General features: G+C 33.9%; 2 protein-coding genes across 2 annotated transcripts; both read right to left on the bottom strand.

The window, feature by feature from the left end:
- Nucleotides 1-3,921: 3,921 nt before the first annotated feature.
- Nucleotides 3,922-6,949, bottom strand: LOC145574442 (U-box domain-containing protein 9-like). The gene is made up of 2 exons (XM_081632228.1): nt 6,334-6,949; nt 3,922-5,193 (listed from the first exon to the last, which is right to left on the bottom strand). Exons 1-2 carry the CDS (start codon nt 6,700-6,702, stop codon nt 4,105-4,107), a joined length of 1,458 nt encoding a protein of 485 aa, XP_081488354.1. The 5' UTR covers nt 6,703-6,949; the 3' UTR covers nt 3,922-4,104.
- A 4,313-nt stretch (nt 6,950-11,262) lies between these two features.
- LOC145574436 (U11/U12 small nuclear ribonucleoprotein 48 kDa protein-like) lies at nt 11,263-18,264 on the bottom strand. Its single transcript, XM_081632223.1, has 5 exons — nt 16,749-18,264; nt 16,264-16,378; nt 15,352-15,459; nt 13,406-14,206; nt 11,263-13,290 (listed from the first exon to the last, which is right to left on the bottom strand). Exons 1-4 carry the CDS (start codon nt 18,182-18,184, stop codon nt 13,550-13,552), a joined length of 2,316 nt encoding a protein of 771 aa, XP_081488349.1. The 5' UTR covers nt 18,185-18,264; the 3' UTR covers nt 11,263-13,290; nt 13,406-13,549.
- Nucleotides 18,265-19,079: the final 815 nt, after the last annotated feature.

Genomic DNA, 19,079 nt, shown 5'->3' with positions numbered 1-19,079 from the left:
TATTTACATCCTTATATTGTCATATTTTGGTAGTCTACCACTTTGAAAGAGAAGTTTGGGTACCAAAAATTCAAAGGTAGGCCAAAATGCTGAAAATTTTAGTGTTAGCCATTGACTACATACCATAATTATTAAGGTGTGCCATTTTGAAAAATTGTTGTACTTGGAGAAGAATTTTCATGCTTGTAATATTGGTCTTTTCGTGGAATCTAAGATGCACCATAAAAATTTCTTACAAGAACTTTACACATTTTTTCTATTTTGAATGAATTAGCAAGTGCTTGGTAAAGCTTAATTAACTCGGGAAAGATTTAAAAATATTACACTCTTACATATAAGTATTAACATGAACTCTTGGTGCAAAGTCAACAGAAAGCTGTATCATATACTTATGGAAAATAAAGTTGAATTGCTTGTTTGGTGAAAAGATTTTTGAAAGTGAAATTTAATGGCTATTTAGTATACATCTCACTAGATAATATAAATGAAATATTGAAATGTTAATCTACTGTACTGTAAAATTCTAAATAAGAGCCCGTTCATATTTACTGAATTGAGCTGAACTGAACTGAATTGAACTGATTGGAGCTGAACTGAACTGAACTAAACTGGTTGAAGCTGAACTAAACTGAACTGAGCTGAGCTGAAATGAATATTTTATGAGAGAGGGAAATTGGAGCTGAACTGAACTGAAATTAAGTAAATGTGAACAGGCCCTAAGTTGCGTGTACTCCAGCTGTCCCAATATAATCAACTTCAACTTTGCACACATGCGAATTTACTAGTTTGAATTTATTTTATATAATTAAATATTAATGAAAATTATTTTAAAAATTATATTATGAAACTTTATATTAATACGTACTTTATATCTAACAACAAATTTTATACTTCGTATAAAATATATTTTTAATATGTTATTACAATATTATGGTCCTAGCTACTACATGTCTACATGGATAGTGAAAAAAAAAACCCCCCACATTCCAAATATTCTGGAACAGAGAAGGTATTAGACTTATTAGTTATGATTAACATCATTTTCTACATAACTAAGGAATTGTATTCGATATTTAACATTTGCAAATCAAAACGCGGAACTTCTTAAATCCACCTAAACAACCACATAAAATTAAATTAATACTTTAAATTAATGAAACTTAAAACTAATTAGAAGATAATCAAAATAAAAATAGAGCTGAAGGTGAAATCATATACACGAATACTTGTAAAATAAATGTAGTAATTTCTACTCGGACTTTTTAGCTTAAAAGTAAAATTGAAATGAGCAAATAAAACAATGAAACAAAGTTGGAGTATATGAGGTAGTAGGAGTGTAGTAGGACAAAGTAGAAAAGTAGCGCATAATTGGGCCGACAGATACAACCAGAGGCTGGCAATCTGGCATGGTCCAGTCTTAAAACAAAATACAAGTATCACATATTCACATGTTAAAGTTAAAACGGTCCAACTATAAAGACTTTTTTGTAAGGTTATAAATCATTAATGGGTTTATCAACTATAGCATGAATTCTATCATGAACTCTTCTTCTGATCGGTGAACGGTGATGACTGCCAAAATTAAAACTTTTACCATGACTTGCATGAACCATATAGGGTATATTTGTACAATTAGGTAAAGGTATAGAGGATGTTTTAAATTTTATTCGGCTAACTTATAGGAATTAGTTTCACGATAATTTCAAATAGGATACTACTACATCCGTTTGCTTACCAAAACTAATTAACAAGATGTGTAACAACGATGTAGCAACTAACTCAACATTCTTAATATCTGCGACCAAGTTCTTTCCCCCAACCTTTGGAGGAGTTGTCACTCCATAATAAAAGAAAAAATTGTCAATATAATATCTTACTACTTCAACTAAATAATGGATTAGCTCAGTATTAGATGATTAATAACTTAACCACCTTGAAGACATTTTTAATGCAAAAAAGATGCTAAATTTATAAGACTGCAACAACAGATGAAACAATGGGCCCCAACAGAAGACCTTAAAGTGACGTAATAGTGAGTACTGTAGTAAAGGTTGAGTTGATTCATACGTTAAAGACACCAAATACTCTCAGACTCACTCACAGAGAATAAAAAGTGGGGACCACTTATAAAAGCTGTGATAACATAGCATTAACATGTACGTTGTCATAACATGAATGAGTACAGTTATTATTATATTTAGAATTTAAGATTCTCTCACGACACTCTTTTTTCAGTACTCCCTTCAGTTGAAAGTCGTCTTTCAACTGTTAACTAAACTCAACCACCCATTCCCCATCTAACATTTGGCATTCTTAAAGTCTCAAGCTTACCATCCAGTTTGTCATGTCCGAGATATACACCCGTTGTATATAAGATCTATAAATTCAAGTTATTCGATGTTTTGTGAGTATCAATTGGTCTTATGAAAATAGTCGAAGATAAACATTTTAACCTATAATCGGGTTATGAAGATAGTCGAATACAAACACTTGAACTTATTTGGCCGAATTAAGTTGTTTGGTGTTCATTGAAGTTTGACCATGTCAATGGTGGAAAGCAGAGCACCCCATCAGCATGTAGACTAATCGTCCTATGGTGCAATGTTTCTGACCTAGAAACTTCATACTGTATGTATTTGGAATCTCTTATCAACCAAAAATATAACCCACTTTAATTGGATGAAATCAAAAGGGTGGTAAAGTAAATCAAAAAAGTTGAAGGCCCAAAATTAAAAGCAAAGAATTTTACAAAGGATCACCAACTTTCCCATACTCTGAAATCTATAGTAAAAACTAATAATTAAGGACCAATTACCAATTGCCGACAAATTTAAAAAACTCCCAATCTTAATTCTTAAATATCTGTGTTCAGTGGGTGCATTGGTAAGATATTTGACATAAGCAATGCACGCCAAGATGCAACTTGAATAACACACACAAACAAAAAGAATATTATATACTCTAGAGAAGGCTCTTCTTGAGGTGGGCCTATCTCAATCGACGACTATAGATTGTATAGACCTGACAAAATGAACCCGACACTTGTATCTGATCTCCTACGACCCGACTCATACAAAAAAAATCAACCCGTATCAGTCAATCTCCTGTGATCCAAACTGAATTCAGTCCAAGTAGTAACCTAGTTTTCAAGACATATCGGATCCAAGGAATAAGAGGAAGGGTAAGGGAGTTTCCCAAAGGGGTCAAACAAAAATCAAAATGAGGACTCTATTAATCTTTCTTCAAACAAGAAACAAGCAAAAACAAGACATCATTGCTTGCAACAACCTCATTCCAAAATCAGAATCTAGTACAAAAATGGTATCAAGAAAAAAAAAGCAGCATGAAAATCACCCCCAAACTACCAATGCATCATGCAGAAAAGCACACCAACCTATGGGTCTATAAAACTAGAATAACTAGTTATATAAACAATATTCTAATTGCTTCTTGGTTCCATTCCTTTTCCCGTGATTTCTAGACATTCAACTCCACTAGCAATAACTTTCTCAGCCACTATAATATGTCATTATCACAAGAAGCAGAAAGACATCGCCATAACGAGAAAAAAAAGGCGCAACTTTGAAGAAGAGGGGGGGGGGGGGTGCAAATCAATCAATGTATTATGTGCAGGACGACCGACACTAGCAAAAGATTGGCTTTAAAAGCAACAAACAGAGTTCCAATCTGTTCATTTATAGCCTAATTAGCAAGCAAATCACCCCACTTAGTGGCCCACAGAAATATATTTACCAAAATGCTAATTGTGATAATCGCAACTACACTGGGTGGTCCTATCCACAATAGGCTTATTGACACAGAGAACTTAGAAAGACTAAAAACTAATTCAATTGATGACTGAAAAGGCACTAAATTTCTCCCTTCTGATCACAGACAAACCATTCTTATTCGAAACAAATGGAAACCAAAACTTTGCAGTAGTAGCTATAGTAGTAGTAGTACTGTACATTGCTAAAAGAGTCGGGGGCAGGGTAGGGAACAGAACTTACCGCCAATTCACCCCCGAGGTAGTATCCGACTTTACATGTATACAAAGACTGAACGATGCAGCAATATGTACAAAACTCTCTAAAGGAATATGCTTCAAGCAGTATGGGTGTAGTTAATGCGTCTGTTCAACCTCAGCTTATTCAGCAAACCACTAGCCTTCCTTCTTGCTCTTGAAGTTCCATTCTCCGCAAGATTAGAAATGATGCCTTTTTCTTTTTCTTCATCCCGAACCTCCTTCAGAGCAAAACGACTGTATCCACAGATATCATGCAAAATCACAATGCAGTTTTCCCTATCTGGTTCACACGAACTTTCGCTTATTATACTTAGCAGGCAATCCACTGAACCAAGATTTTCTAACTCATCAATTGCTGAATGATGGGTTGACAGAAAAGCAAGGATAGCCAATAACTCAGAGACATGCACCCGCTCCTTGAGTTTCTTTAGTATCACTTTAACTGCCCCATCACGGACAGCTATACCCCTGTTCTCCCGTATTTTACACAGGTTAAAGAGAGCAGAAGTCACATCTTTCATGGCTGCTTCATGCCCTTGCTCCAGAAGTTCGATCAAAGGCTTCAAAGCTCCCAATTCAGCAATAAGAAGCTTGTTTTCATCGAGTGCAGACAATGTGAAAAGCGCAGCAGCAGCATTGGCTCTTGTTTCAATGGTCCCACATTGCAAAGATTCAATCAGTAAAGGAATGACAGCTGGGAACTCAGCAATAAGCTTCTTATTGTTGTCATGTATAGAAAGATTCAATATAGTAGTTATAAGATCCTCTTGAAGATCAGGATGATCCTCAAGGCTTTCAGCGGTTGTAAGAGGGCCCAGCAACTGCGGCAACGCATAAGCAGACTCCCCAAAGAAGGAGCGAAAAGATGGCATTTGCTTGGTCAACATACGGATCTCTTTAGCAGCTTTCTTTTGTTCAGAAAGAGTAGAAGACATCTTGTCCAGAAGCATATTCAAATGATTTCGGTCAGCATCTGTTACAAATCCATCATTGACATCCTGAAGGGGGGGAGGGAGTTCAATTCCATGATCCTTGCACCATTGTAATATCAGCTCTCGGACTAAATGGTTAGGGGTGAGCTCAATATGGGAAAGCACTTGTTGGGTCTGAGGACAAGTTCTATTACCTTCTTTTAACCATTTCTGAATGAATGGCCGATCATAAGTCTGCAAATGGAGGACAATATCTCATAAATCAAGCCCAAATCAAATCAAATTACATTAAAATTCATAGGGGATGCAAAAAGCGCAATAAAGCAAACCGATTATAAACACTAAACTGCGAACATTAAATGGAAAATCCATTTTCCTTATACACCCACTATAATGAATCCAATGCAAATCAGCCCTAAGCAAAAATCCATGATCCTCATTAATGTCCTATCGATACTTGATACAGCACTTAACTCTCATCAATCATCCAATGAATAATCTCATTACTTAAGCAAAAGCTTCACGACGACGTCAACACGAAAGCACAATCGAATATAGAAAACACTCTTACAATACAAGATTCACATGTTATCCTCCTAAACAAGCCACCACATTCTCCAATTTCGGCAAATTGCATATATAATTAGATAGTAAATCAATAACATCATCACACATTTCCACCATACTATTAAAATCATTTAATAAACTTAAACACAGAACAATCACATTAATTAAGAACTTTCCCTCCACATTCAAGTATCAGTCAAGCACATGGGAAGATTAACCCCAAGATTACGGATAAGGCAGAATTTCTCAACCACTGTTAGTTCTAATTGTAATGTTAATTTTTTATAATTTCTAACCAAATTTTTTTGTTTCTAGTAATTGGAATTGTGGAAACAAACACTGCTACAGCTGAAATTGCTGGCATTCTCTGATCAAACCATACCAAACTAAAGATTATCATCCAAATACTTCATCAGTTAACAAAATTTCAGAACAACAACATAACTCCCATTTCATACATTAAACTATACTATAATAAAGTTTTCAAACCCAGAAATTCGGGAAAATCCACCGACTGATAAAAAATTTCAGTTCACCAAACAAGAAAAGTTTTTATGTACGAGTACTATGCAAGAAAATGCCAAACCGACAGTCCAACAAAAAATGAGGAAAAACCTACAGAAATTCCCACATTCAAAAAGTACCCAGAAAATTAGACGGAAAAAAAAAAACATCTCAACAACAATTAATTAACTATTAAAAAACCCCAGAAATATTCAATTAAACCCCAGAAAAATCAAACAAAAACCCAGAAAAATTAAACAAGAACCCAGAAAAATTAAACAAAAACCCAGAAAGAAATCGAACCTGTCCGGTAGATAAAACAACAGGGTCCTTCATAATTTCTCTAGAAATGGGGCAACGAAATTCATCAGGAACATTCAACTGATCAAACTGAGAAGAAAGTGCACGCTTCTTCTTCGATTTCTTCAACTTCAACTCTTTCAATGCAGTTAATGCCTGAATTGCTTTATCAATTGTACCCAGAATTACTCCATTTTCTTTCTCCACTTCATCATCATCATCTTCTTCTTCTTGATTAATTTCCATAACTAGTGTCAGCAAATCCTTCTTAAGTTCTTTGGATTTGATTCTATTACCATTGTTGTTATTATTATTGCCCTTCTCAGTCAAAACTTCTCCATCTGAAACACCTATCACTTCACTCTTCGCCATTTTTTTCTCTGTAAATTTTTTCACAGAATTTCTGAGGATTCACGTTTCATCAAACTTACTTTCTCTCTCTACTTAATCAAAAAATAAAAAAAAAAAAACAAAATTGTTGAATTTGTTGTTCCTGGTAATTTGGGTGAAAAAAACAAGCGTTGGTTGTGTGATTTTTGGTTTTTTGGGGGAGAAAGGAAAGAGAAAAATGGAGATGAGGGCCCAAAGGAGGTTATTTAATGAGAGAGAAATTTTGGATTTTTATTTAAAGAGTGATTTTAATTTTAATTTTTTTAAGAAACAAAAATAATTTAATTTTATGATCAAATAACAATCAATGCACGTGGATTTTTTAATCAGCAATGACACTTGGAAATAAAATGGGTGCATTATTTTTCTATGGTGTTAATCATCAACAGTGGACTTTGAATTATGACTTGTTGGCGGCATATTAACCCACTTTGGTTTTGGAGTTTGGCCATAGCTCAAATTATCACTTTGGGCCGGTTTCGATTTATTGAAAATAATTGAAATGAATTGAACTAAATTAAAATGATTGAGACCGAACTGAATAAAGGTGAAATGAATTGTTTATGAGAGAAGAAAATTAGGAAGTGAATAGAAATTAAGCTGAACAGAACATACCCTTTCTCCATTTCTTTTTATTTGCAACATATTCACGAGTATGTACGTAATTTTAACTAGAGATTACAAAGGGCAAACAACAAGATTAATTACGATGAACAAATCGCATTAAGGGTTTGTTCTGATTGACTGAACTGAACTTATTGGAGTTGAACTGAGCTGAACTGAATATCTTATGAGAGAGAAGGAAATTAAGAATTGAACTGAACTTATTAAAGCTAAATTGAATTGAACTGAACTGAAGTGAAAATAATCTAAAGAGAATTGGCCCTAACCTAATATTTCCTCTCGTGGTTAGGTTATTTTAGAAAATTTGATTGTTAATTCTCTAAAATCTCTTTAAATTTTGTGTCCATGCAATGACTTTAATAACTAATGATAACTTGAAACGTGAAAATATTTGCTAGTGAAATAATTGAGACTTTAATATTTACGGAGTAATTATTACATTGGAATGGGATTACTCTGCACACGATTTTATAGATGTTTGGTGTAATATCCATCAATCACTTAAGATAAGCTTTTATAGACAATAAATTACAACATGCATCTCACATTGTGCGTATCTTATTTATTACTCTGTAATATTTTTCTTAGCATAATCCATAAAAATCTCTAAATTAATCTAATGAGAATGGAATAAAATGCTTAATGATTTTGTATAGATAAACCATGTAATTGTCCTCGATCTCCCCGTAAACACTACTCCGTACTTGGAATTCCCCAATAAGAGAGATAAACTCCACGGAAAAAAGAGTCCAAGACCAAAATTCTTCACCAACTTTTGGAGTATTAAATACTAGTATTAAAATAAAGAAACCAATTCATATAATAAAAGCATTCACGTAAAAGAATTTAGGGCTGCCTTTGGTTCTAGTGTTTCTGACATGTTTAGTACTCGAATTTAGAAGCAAGCAAATATAAACCATATAATCTTTTACTTAAAGGCTTCTACTATACTTTAACTTACCCGTGAATCAAATTCATGTAAGATATGGACCTTTCCAAGTTTCCATGTGTTCATCTCTTTTGAATTGTTTTTTTGGTACATAGTAATCCACAAAAACATATTTATTCGGACAATAATTCATTTTTAAAGTCTTAAGTTATATATCAAGCTTCAAGATTATTTCGTTATTCAAATCTTATAAAGTGTCATTCACGTAAATTTCACTCACCTAAACTGTCTTATTTGAGCTTATAGTGTATACTTTTTACCAAAATTATCCTAAACATAAATATAATAAAACATTTGAGTATATTAGCATTGAATTTATTAAGAGATCTAAATTTGTAGAAAGAAACTGAACTTAAATAACCTTAATTTTTCTAAAACTTTAATATTTATTAGGACTTGTATTAACTTATATACTAATACGTAAGTTAAATAAATGATGATAAAGTCTAAGGCGATATGATCCTTGCCCCGTTAGGTTGTAGTACTAGCTACTAACATGAACAATATGGGATTGTCGTTAAAATTATAGGAGGATGGGCCATAAATTCACCATTATTATGAAGCAAATAAGTCTAAAAGATAACATATTTTTGCCTGTTATAATTGGCACTTTGATGGTGAAAGGTAGAAAAATGGAGGGACCTTAAGAAGAAAATTAAGAGGCTTAAACCCAAGAAATTGAAGTGATATATCTATATGGTGCACCGTGCATGTCAGCCAAATTGTCTGTACTATTCTCATATCTATGGCTGCAGCTTTGGCAACGCGACATGTGGTATGCTATTTGCATTATCAACTAACACACATGACACATATAAATATATATAGCCACATTATCATACATGTAACAGTCATGTAACTTAACTGGACCAATGTGTTAATAATCTCTACTATTTAGTCATTGCCCTTATAACTGTATTAGACATCCGATCCTCATCTCCTATATTATTGTATGAGTAGTATTGAGTGGCACAACTAATGTGATGCATGTTTTTGGTTTTTCCGACTTGTGAGGTATATGGTGTTCGTATCTATTAGGAGTGTTTAAAACCTGTATATATTGAATGGATAGCATCTGGCTTAGCTTTTGACTGACTTTTCATGGGCTATTATTTTTTTACTTTAAAACTTGTTTAAATAGTCGAAATTTGTATTTGATAATTGGTTTTATAATTACTCGTGATTAATAATTCCTCTGAGTCTAAATTTTTTTTCTAGTTTAACATTTCTGTGAAACATTCCTAATCCAAATAGGGAAAACTTTCAGAGATGGTGTATATGGAGTAATAAATATTGTATTCAATAATAAAATTACTACTGTAGTACTGAGTATTAAATATCCAATAACAAATAGGGAGTATTAAAGAGCTAATTAATAAGTAGTGAATAATGATAATAATAAATATATTAATTATTAATTATTTAATTTTAATAAATTAGCAACAACAAATTGTAAACTAATTAATCAATAATTGTATTTTTAGTAATTTACACCTAAAAGGATAATTAAACATAAACTTATTGTCTTTATATCTCATTTAATCCAAAAGCTTAAGAGCTTAAAAGCTTTTGGCCAATTGTCAATTTGTCATTCACTCATATGGTAGACAAAAAATTCAGGTTCCTCAATTTAGATTGTTTTTGTCAGACAATAATTTGTGACTTTGCAACTTGATGATGAACTCATCCAAATAATAAGTCAGATTTAATTGGAATTTTATTTTCATTTTTATTGTCTTTTATGCGTGAAAAACAAAAGCTACATCTACTTATCACACTTCACTTATAAAGAGTATTACGACTTGCACTACTTTCTATTGTTAGGGGTAGGACTTACACTACATTATATGCTCAAACCATTTAAGGGATCGTTTGGTTGAAGTTTTTGGAATGGATTTTGAAACGATGAATAATTCTATTACTTATATTAATTATGTGGTCGTAATTTTTTTTTGTTATTATAACTTTAATATAAAGATTATATATACTCGTAAGTCATAAGCATTACTCAAAATGACAGGACTAATTTAATTATTCAGCATATGTTCACTTAGAAGAGAATGACTGATTGCGAGTCATATTATTAATCAAGGCGAACATGTTTAAGTGAGATGTATTTTCCCTTGCTTAATGAGGTAAAATGACAACGATAAAGACAAGTGCAAAGAGAAGCATTGCACTCATTGATGGTTAACAATGATAACTAATAAATAACCCACTCGAATGACAATGATGTTCTTTATATATTTGAATTCTAAAATCAAATCTCCATCAAAGAAACAAGTATAGGCAATTTTTTTTTTTTAATTTTCTATTTCTAAAAAAAGTATAGATACACAAAAAAAGTTGATATAATTTTCTCTTGCTATAACTTATTTGAAGAAATAAAAAAAGAAAATTTACTACTTCCTCCATTCTTATTTACTTAACCCGCTTTGACTTTTACACTATTCACCACCCCTCCTTTGACCGTCTTTTATGAATAATATATAAAGAAAACATATTCATGTGAAATCTTTTTGATTTGTTTCATTAAATACTATCATAATATATAACTTTTATAATTTTTTACTTATGGAGAATTAAAATTATTGATTGTTAAAATTTTATATCGACAAACATGACAAAAGAAACAAGTCAAGTAAAAAATAATAGAGGAAGTATAATATAATGGCGGCTACAACATAAAAATAGGCAATGAATCAATGAGATAATATAGCATGTCAAGATGACAAGTATGAAATAAACGTAGTAGTATGTTATATTTAGAGATAAAAAGAGAGTATAAAATTGAGTGTTGCAATTGATTTTGAACATTATCCGAACGTTTCAAAACGAAAGTAGCTTAACTCACCTTTCTCAATTCTTGGCCACAAACTCGTTGTCATGTTAATATGTTTTTAGTTTTATTACTTCTTTTGTGTTAGAAAATTGTTTTCAGGATGACAAGAAATAAGTATGACCTTTCACAACTAGTAAGATTGAGTTTAGAATAATAACTCCTTACAACAATCTTAATTTTGTCGGCGCCTTTTAATATATGAATCCCTACAAGTTAATGTTCTAATACTAATCCAAAAATATTTAGCCAATAAAGAAAAAAAATGTGAAGTTCAAACCTACTTTTGTCACTGCATTACTTCACTCAGTTCATCAGCAATTGGCTTAACAAATCTACATTTCTAATAACTTGCTTGACTAAAGATGCAAATCTATAGTTCACAAGAAAAATTGCTGCTGAATACCCTCTCCAACGTAAAATTGGGGCCTGTGGCACAGCTGACGCTACAAATTTTCACCCTCACACTCCAATGAGCAGCAGCATTATTTATATGACAGTACTACGACAAAATAACCTCCGGTTATCATCTTCATTTGTATCTGGGATCTACAGAAAACAAAAGGCAAACAGAATTTCTCAAATAAAATAGTCAGAAACAACCTTCATTTGATCCTATAAAGAAGAGAACATTTGACCACAATTTGTTACAAAAATGCTCAAGTCTAACAAATGAGACTCCTTGAATCTATCACTAGCATGATACACAACTTGCATATGAGCAGCCTGGTTTGGTGCTGGGGCTTGTGTAGTAAAATACGCTGTTATCCTTGAAAAACACCCTTCAATTTTTCCCAAGAATGAAGCATTACTGACAATATATACCTAATGAAACATCACATTTAGAGTAGCATCTTCACTGATAAGTATAAACTCAGCTTATATATAATAAATACAACAATATATGCAGACAGTCATCATCAACCCTTCATCAAGTGAAGGCAGTAGCGGCAGTACTCTTATTCTAATGGTAAATAGAGGCCCGAAAGCTAATTAATAGTACCAACTACCAAAGTTTGTGGTTTTGCCACGCAAACTAGTAACAAACTTGAATAAATAATTGCAATGATGGAGTGAAGAACACAGAAAATCAACCTGTTGCTATATGGAGCAGTATCTACCAAATAGACACGAAATCCAGGTAGAACATGATAGCATTTATGATTAAATCAAGAGGTGTTTGGACAGAAAACTGCAAATTAATTAAGAACATAATTAGGAAATTAGGCATGATTCAAAAGTCAACCTAAAGTTGACTTTTTTAAGGACACAACAACTGAATTGACATGGGATAAGGAGAAATTTCCTTGTCGATTTCTATTTATTGGCATGGAAGTACAACTGAGTTCATTATAACTCTAAAGTGATGTATGTCAAACAATAAGAACAGTTACTGAGGTTATCAAACAACAAAAAATATCAATCAAGTTGCAGAGTCAATATTTAGGGCAAAGTCCAATATTTCCAAAGGTATGTAATGGAATTTTTATTTCACGACAAATTTCTACCAAAGAGCGATATTATTATTATTATGATTGGGCAAAAATCCGAATACGGTTCATATTTTCTCAAAAAAGAATTGATAAATTTAAAGTCGCCATATTTAGGAATTCTGTCTACATAGATAGTAACAATGTGGTTAGACCACAATTTTGTTATCTAACAAATAAGCCTAGAATATATCATGCTTTCTATTGAGCAACTACTTTACAGTTTCTTAAAAAAGACTAAGCAATATGGCCAATATCAAGCAGGGGGTGCCATGCGTTCAAAAGTAACATGAAGTTATGCTGAATGATGGGAGTAATAGTCTTGGCAAAGCAAAATATCACATTTTTAGACATAATATGTAAAATCAACATCAGAATAAATTATGCTCTACCTTCACCATATTGGCAACCACATTTAAGTGCCTAAGTGCAATGTATGATAAGATATTGCCAAAGTGCAATGAATGATAAGATATTGCCAAAGTGCAAGAAAAGAGTAAAAAAATGATATAAAAAGTACATAGAAAGACGACGATAATGGTTACCAGAAAACAAATGCATATATAAATCATAGCATTCAAAAGCAGAACCAAGCAGAAGCATAAACTATTAAAGGATACAAAGGAGGATACGAACAAAGAAAAAACTGCTGAAGCCTGAATGACTTCCTACAGAAAATTGTTATCATGAACCAAGTCAAAATCGCAACCAATAAGCCAGTCATTAGCAATAAAAGATGAACCAAAAGCTAGTAAAATATGCTGAATGCTTGATTTAAAATACCTGCAAAGCAACATGAACACTGCAAAAACCAGTCATCAAGGGTCAAAATGTCCTCATAAAAAACGAATTCTACTTCACAATCGAACCCTAATGCCATCAGAGATTGGATTATGACTCTAGCCTTCTGGACTGGCTGTCAATGAACTAACCATCATAAATATCACTAGCTTCAGAAGGATCATATCTATCACTGAACTCACCCCTTCTTGATAAATCCCTTTCATCATTCTCATATTTTTTCCTTCTATATCTCTCTGGAGATTCTAACTTCCTTTTGTCCTTTCTACCAGAAGAGCTTCTCAAAGTGCTTGATGTAGATGATTTCAAATCATTAAAGCTCGACATATTATGAAAAGAGTAATTTCTTTTGGAACGTCCATCATCATCTCTTTCTAAAACATCTTGGTTCCTTCTGTGACTCTTGTGCTCTCTCGATCGGCTGGATCTTCTATCAACACTTGGACTTCTGGAATAATAGTCCCTAGAACTTCTATCCCTATTTGTTCCTTCATCCTCAAGATGTCTGTGATTGTAAGTGTCTTTCTTCTGTCGCTCCTTTCTACTTGGAGAAGCATCAATATGTTTTTTGTCCCTAGATTCATGGTTATCATTCAGTGATCTCCTATATCCATGCTGTTGATCATTTGTTAAGTGATGAACCGCCTCAAAATTTGTAGAATCATGGGCAGGAAAGTTATTAAATGTTGATTTTGCTCTTTCTGCATCTTCCTTGTCAAGGCCTCCAATACCTCCTGTGTGCTTAATAGCTTCCATGTATTCTTCAATGATATCCCGCATCACCTTTAAAATGAGTTAAAAAAAGAAACCATAAATTTTTTTTGCCATATAGCATCAGGTTTTGTAAGCTACTTCTAACAGACTAACAGGATCAGACAGACATCCTACCCATCTAATAAACAATCTTTTTAACCCAGTTACTGGAAAGTTTCACAAATTGTAATAATGTTACCCATACAGGAGGTTGATGTACCCGCCCCCTTCTCCAACCCACAAAACAACATTCCAAACAAACAAGCAATCAATCCTTCAGTTATCTGCTCATTCACTGCAGCTGACAAGAAACATCATAAGCAGATTATTGTCACATGAAGGCCTTTCAATAGTGGGACACAAGATGAAGCATGGCATGAGTGGCATGAATGGGATGGATGTTCAAGTTCAACACTGATAAAAGGGATACTTGACACTCAAATTCTTGAATCAACAACAATCTTCGGCAAAAGGACCAATAATCTCAGGGGAGGGACAAGACTTATGATCACAAAGACAGCGAAAATTGTACCAGAGAGCCAATTGGCAACCTAGATGGCCTGACACTCACGTAAGAAAAGTGAATTGCCATTTACCCCCAAAGAATACTCAAACTACAGCAGTGTTTGAAAAAGCGCGCCTAAGGCACGCCTAGGTGCTGAGGCGCAAGGAGATAGGGGGTAAGAGCTTTTTTGGGTCTGGGCGAGGCGTTTTCAATAAGGCGCCCGAGGCGCACCAAAAGCGCACGAGGCGCACCTGAGGCGCACAGGAGGCGCTTTTGAAGCAATTTTCTGCCAATTTTTTTAACTGTTTATACAGTGCGCCTCACTTCAAAGAGGCGCACCTAGGCGCCGCAAAACCCTTATCGCCTTAGTGCGCCTTGAGCTTTTTTATACATTGAACTACAGTATCTAATGACCCCTTGGCAGGTTGCCCTTGCCCCTCATTATCTTCCTTTCCCTAGCTTCTCTCTCCTCTCTCCTCTCTCCTCTCTCAACACTTTATCACCGACCTCCCCTGTGGTAAATGTTTGAACAAGAAACCCAGAAGCTTAATCATGGGTTGATAGGTTCTTTAAGGAAAGGCCATCCACGCAATAACTCTTCAATGGATCAGTGTAACCCAAGAAAAGTAGAAGAGAAGAATAACATATCTAAGGACAGTGTGTTTCTTACCTCTTTTGCTGATCGCTTTAGCTTCTTTCCACGATAGGACATTCTGCGACGTTTGTAATCCCTCTCTTCAGCCAATAACTCCTCTCTAGTCTTCATCTTTGTAGAGTCCTGGTTGATCAGCAGACAAGATTGAAATTATCTTCATTAACTTGGTCAAAATTTCACATAACAGCTTAGGCAGGAAATTTAATAATTAAGACATCAAGATATGACATCAAACGGAAAGCTTGTGCCTAGCATGAACATGAAACTTGATCTGAATAAAGCAGGGGAAAATGATACATGGTGATAAAAAGGTCTATATAGGAATACATCCAGCTGTTGTAAACCTGTCCGCTTTCTCATTATCAGGAAACAGTTGACACCATCTGTGTTTTGAGGCATAATGGCAATTGGCAAAAGTGTTACAGATACAATAAGTGGGACCAAATGCTTTTAAACGATCCATCACTACATCAATCATGCAACATTGTCAATTTTTATCCTGGCAAAAATGAGTGTACAATTGTACATGTCCTGTATATGAGCAGAAATGGCCCATATAAACGTTCTAATAGGAGTAGAATGGGAAAAAGGCTACGGAACGTGCTGCCAATTCTTCCAACACTCAAGAATCATAAGCAATAACTCATAGCAAAACAGAAGAAGCAATATATTTATAGTACCCAGGAAGATCCACCTCAAGTCAGAGGACTAACTTAAGTCATTTCTTAACTTTTGCAAATCATCTTGACAAAATCTTCTTAATAATTCTTTATCTCTCTATTCTAAACTTAATATAATTACACGGCCCTAAAGTTCTTTTCCATTGAAATGATCACAAAATGAAAGTGGACCTTCTAATCCTAAAAAGAAAGGTCTAAAAGTAAATCGTACATCAAATTATCTGCATTTTAAGCAATGAACACATACCTGATCATGTTGCCTCTGGAAAGGGAGACTATCGTGTTCAAGCAGTGGTCTGTAATCAGGACGTTTTTGGCGTTCCTCATCAGCCTTCTTTGTAATATACTGATGCTCAGCTACCCTGCAAACAGAAAAGGAAGTCATCTTCATTTCGCTACCCCAAAACAAAATAAACATATTATCTGGGATGAGATCATCTAACTATATTAACTGATGCTCAGCCACCCTGCAAACAGAAAAGTGTGCACAATTGGATATTCTTTAAAAGAAGTTATCTTCATTTCTCTACCTTAAAACAAAATAAACATAATATCCGAATGAGATCACCCAATTATATTAATCAGACCAAGATGAGGCAACAATACACAAGGCAGAGACTGAAGCTTGTATAAGTATGTATCATCACATGGTTCAACAGGATATTAGTCATCCAGAATGTCAAAATTTTTACTACATTTATCATCACACAAAATAAGATGACATGAACAAACCGTTGATAAGCAGCAAGGGGTAGAGGATTCCTGAGTGCCCTGATTCTTTCTTCAAGCAGTGCCCTTTCACGCAATGCAGCTATAGCAGCTGCTATTTGGTACACAAAAATAGACCTGCTAAACATTCTTTCATCTGTTGTGTCATTACCTTCTTTCTTCCCAACTTCTCCTGCGGACTGACCCATGATAATATTTTTCTCTTGCTCAATGGCAGGGCCGTGCTCCATTTTCCTGTCTAAAGGAAAAAGTGAGGCCTGAGATGCAGAATTAAGCAACAAATGTCGAAGCATCGCAATAACATAAGACTTGGCATTTGTTTCACTATACAAGATGGATAACTGCGATGCCAACCATCTCAGAACTTCAACTGTAACAGGACACTTAAACCTCAAAGATTTCACACCCAACCTTTTACCATTATCACCTACATCACTCTTCAAAGCCCCATAAGAATGTGCAGCCTCTCTCCTAATTGCCTTTAAGCAAAGTCTAAAGAGTACAGACATATGATCCTTCATAGCAACATCAATTACAACACCAAAACGCGGTGAATCCGCAATCAACCACGACAACAATTCACCTTCCTTTACATAATCCATACACAAGAATGCCCTAAAAACACTATATGAGTACTCATTGGGAAAATCACTCCACTGTTCAATCTCACGCCCAATAACCCACATTTCGGATGGAAGTACCTTAATACTACTTTCCAAAAAGTGATCATTCTCCCTGTCACTAATACCAGCAAAATTCGAGCACTCGACGGATAAAACCCCGGGAAGGGTAAATATCCTCCTAGTGGCATCATCATCTAATGAGCTAACAACACCAGAACAACCCTGGTAAAAGAAATTGGAACCAAAATCGACGTAATCATCAAGGGATAAGCAGAGGTCTGATGTGGGGTCATTAAGTGGCTGAACAAACTTGTTTTGGTGAATCAAATGTTGTTCAGAATTCAGGGTTTTAGGGTATTGGAGGGAATCAAGATAAGTACCCAAATCAAGCGAAGAAGGGCAATGTAGAGAATGCTGAAATAGGGAATTTGGGGGAACCCAGTGATTAGGGTTTGAAGGGCATTGAATTAGGGAATTGGAGGAGAGAGAAAATGAGGGGATGAGAGAGGAGAGGGATTGAAGAGTAGAATTTGATGATTGTAGTAGGGTTTTGAGGGAAGAGAGAGAACTGGGCAAATCAGAAACAAGGGTTTGAGCTTGAGATTGAGGTTGAGGTGGGGGAGAAGGTAGAGGTGGGCATGAATTGAATTGGGGATTTGAGAGATTATTGAAGGAGGAATTGAGAACTGGGTAATGAGAATTCATTGAAGGGGTATTAGAATTAGCTTCGAATTTTACAGAAAATAAAGCATATATGAAATTGAACAAGATCAAAAAACATTGATAGAAACAAGATGATTTTGGAAAATGCAACATACAGCACACAGTAGAAGAGTATGTGATTTGGAGGGAATTATTTGACAGTGAGCTGCCATAAATTTGAAGGAGAGGTCCTTGACAATCTGGTGTTACGGAGTTAATAATTTTCAACGGAGTACGATGAAACTTTTCTCCCACTAAAAATAACGTAGCCTAGTTCATTATTACTCGGAGTACGGAGTAATAGTTAAAATAACTAAACGAAGCCCGTGCAATGCACATTTTGTTTGATTTTTTTAAAATAATTTTTTTTTTTTTGCATTAATATGCTAAAATTTGTTATATATTTAGATAAAATTGCTAATATTAAAAGATAATATATAATATTTAATTAATTTAAACTTAAAAATTTCATTCGCAAAATTTTGCCTACGTGACATTTGAATTATTTAATTCTAAAATAAATTAATAATCTCTTATTTAATTGGCTACAACAAAAATTTATAATCCTATGTGGCGTGCTAAGAAAATTAAATCCTACGTAGTATATATATTAGATTTTACTTAATTGTGTTTACTCTAATTCACTTAATAAATCTGAGGAGGAGCTCTTTTTTCTATCGACAATTATTTATTTTTTTATTTATTTTTTTTTTTTTTTGGAAACAGTTGGCAATTTTACATTAGTTTCAACAAAGAATTAATCATTTTAAGCAAAATTAAGTTTAGATAAGTGAAAGTAAATAAATCTCTACATATACACACTCATTTCAAAAAAATTAAAAATTTAGTATAATATTGTACTCCGTAGTAAGGAATACAAATCAATATTGATGTACGAGCAGACAAATTAAGTCGACAACCCTTTTTTTTTTTTTTTGAAAGAAACCTAGTTGACAATTTGGCACCCACAATATATAACTATATAAGGTTATGAACTTAAATAGTAATT

The sequence above is a fragment of the Chenopodium album genome, chromosome 13, assembly GCF_948465745.1.
Source record: "Chenopodium album chromosome 13, dcCheAlbu1.1, whole genome shotgun sequence".
Lineage (NCBI taxonomy): Eukaryota > Viridiplantae > Streptophyta > Magnoliopsida > Caryophyllales > Amaranthaceae > Chenopodium > Chenopodium album.
This window is presented reverse-complemented; position numbering and strand designations above follow the sequence as displayed.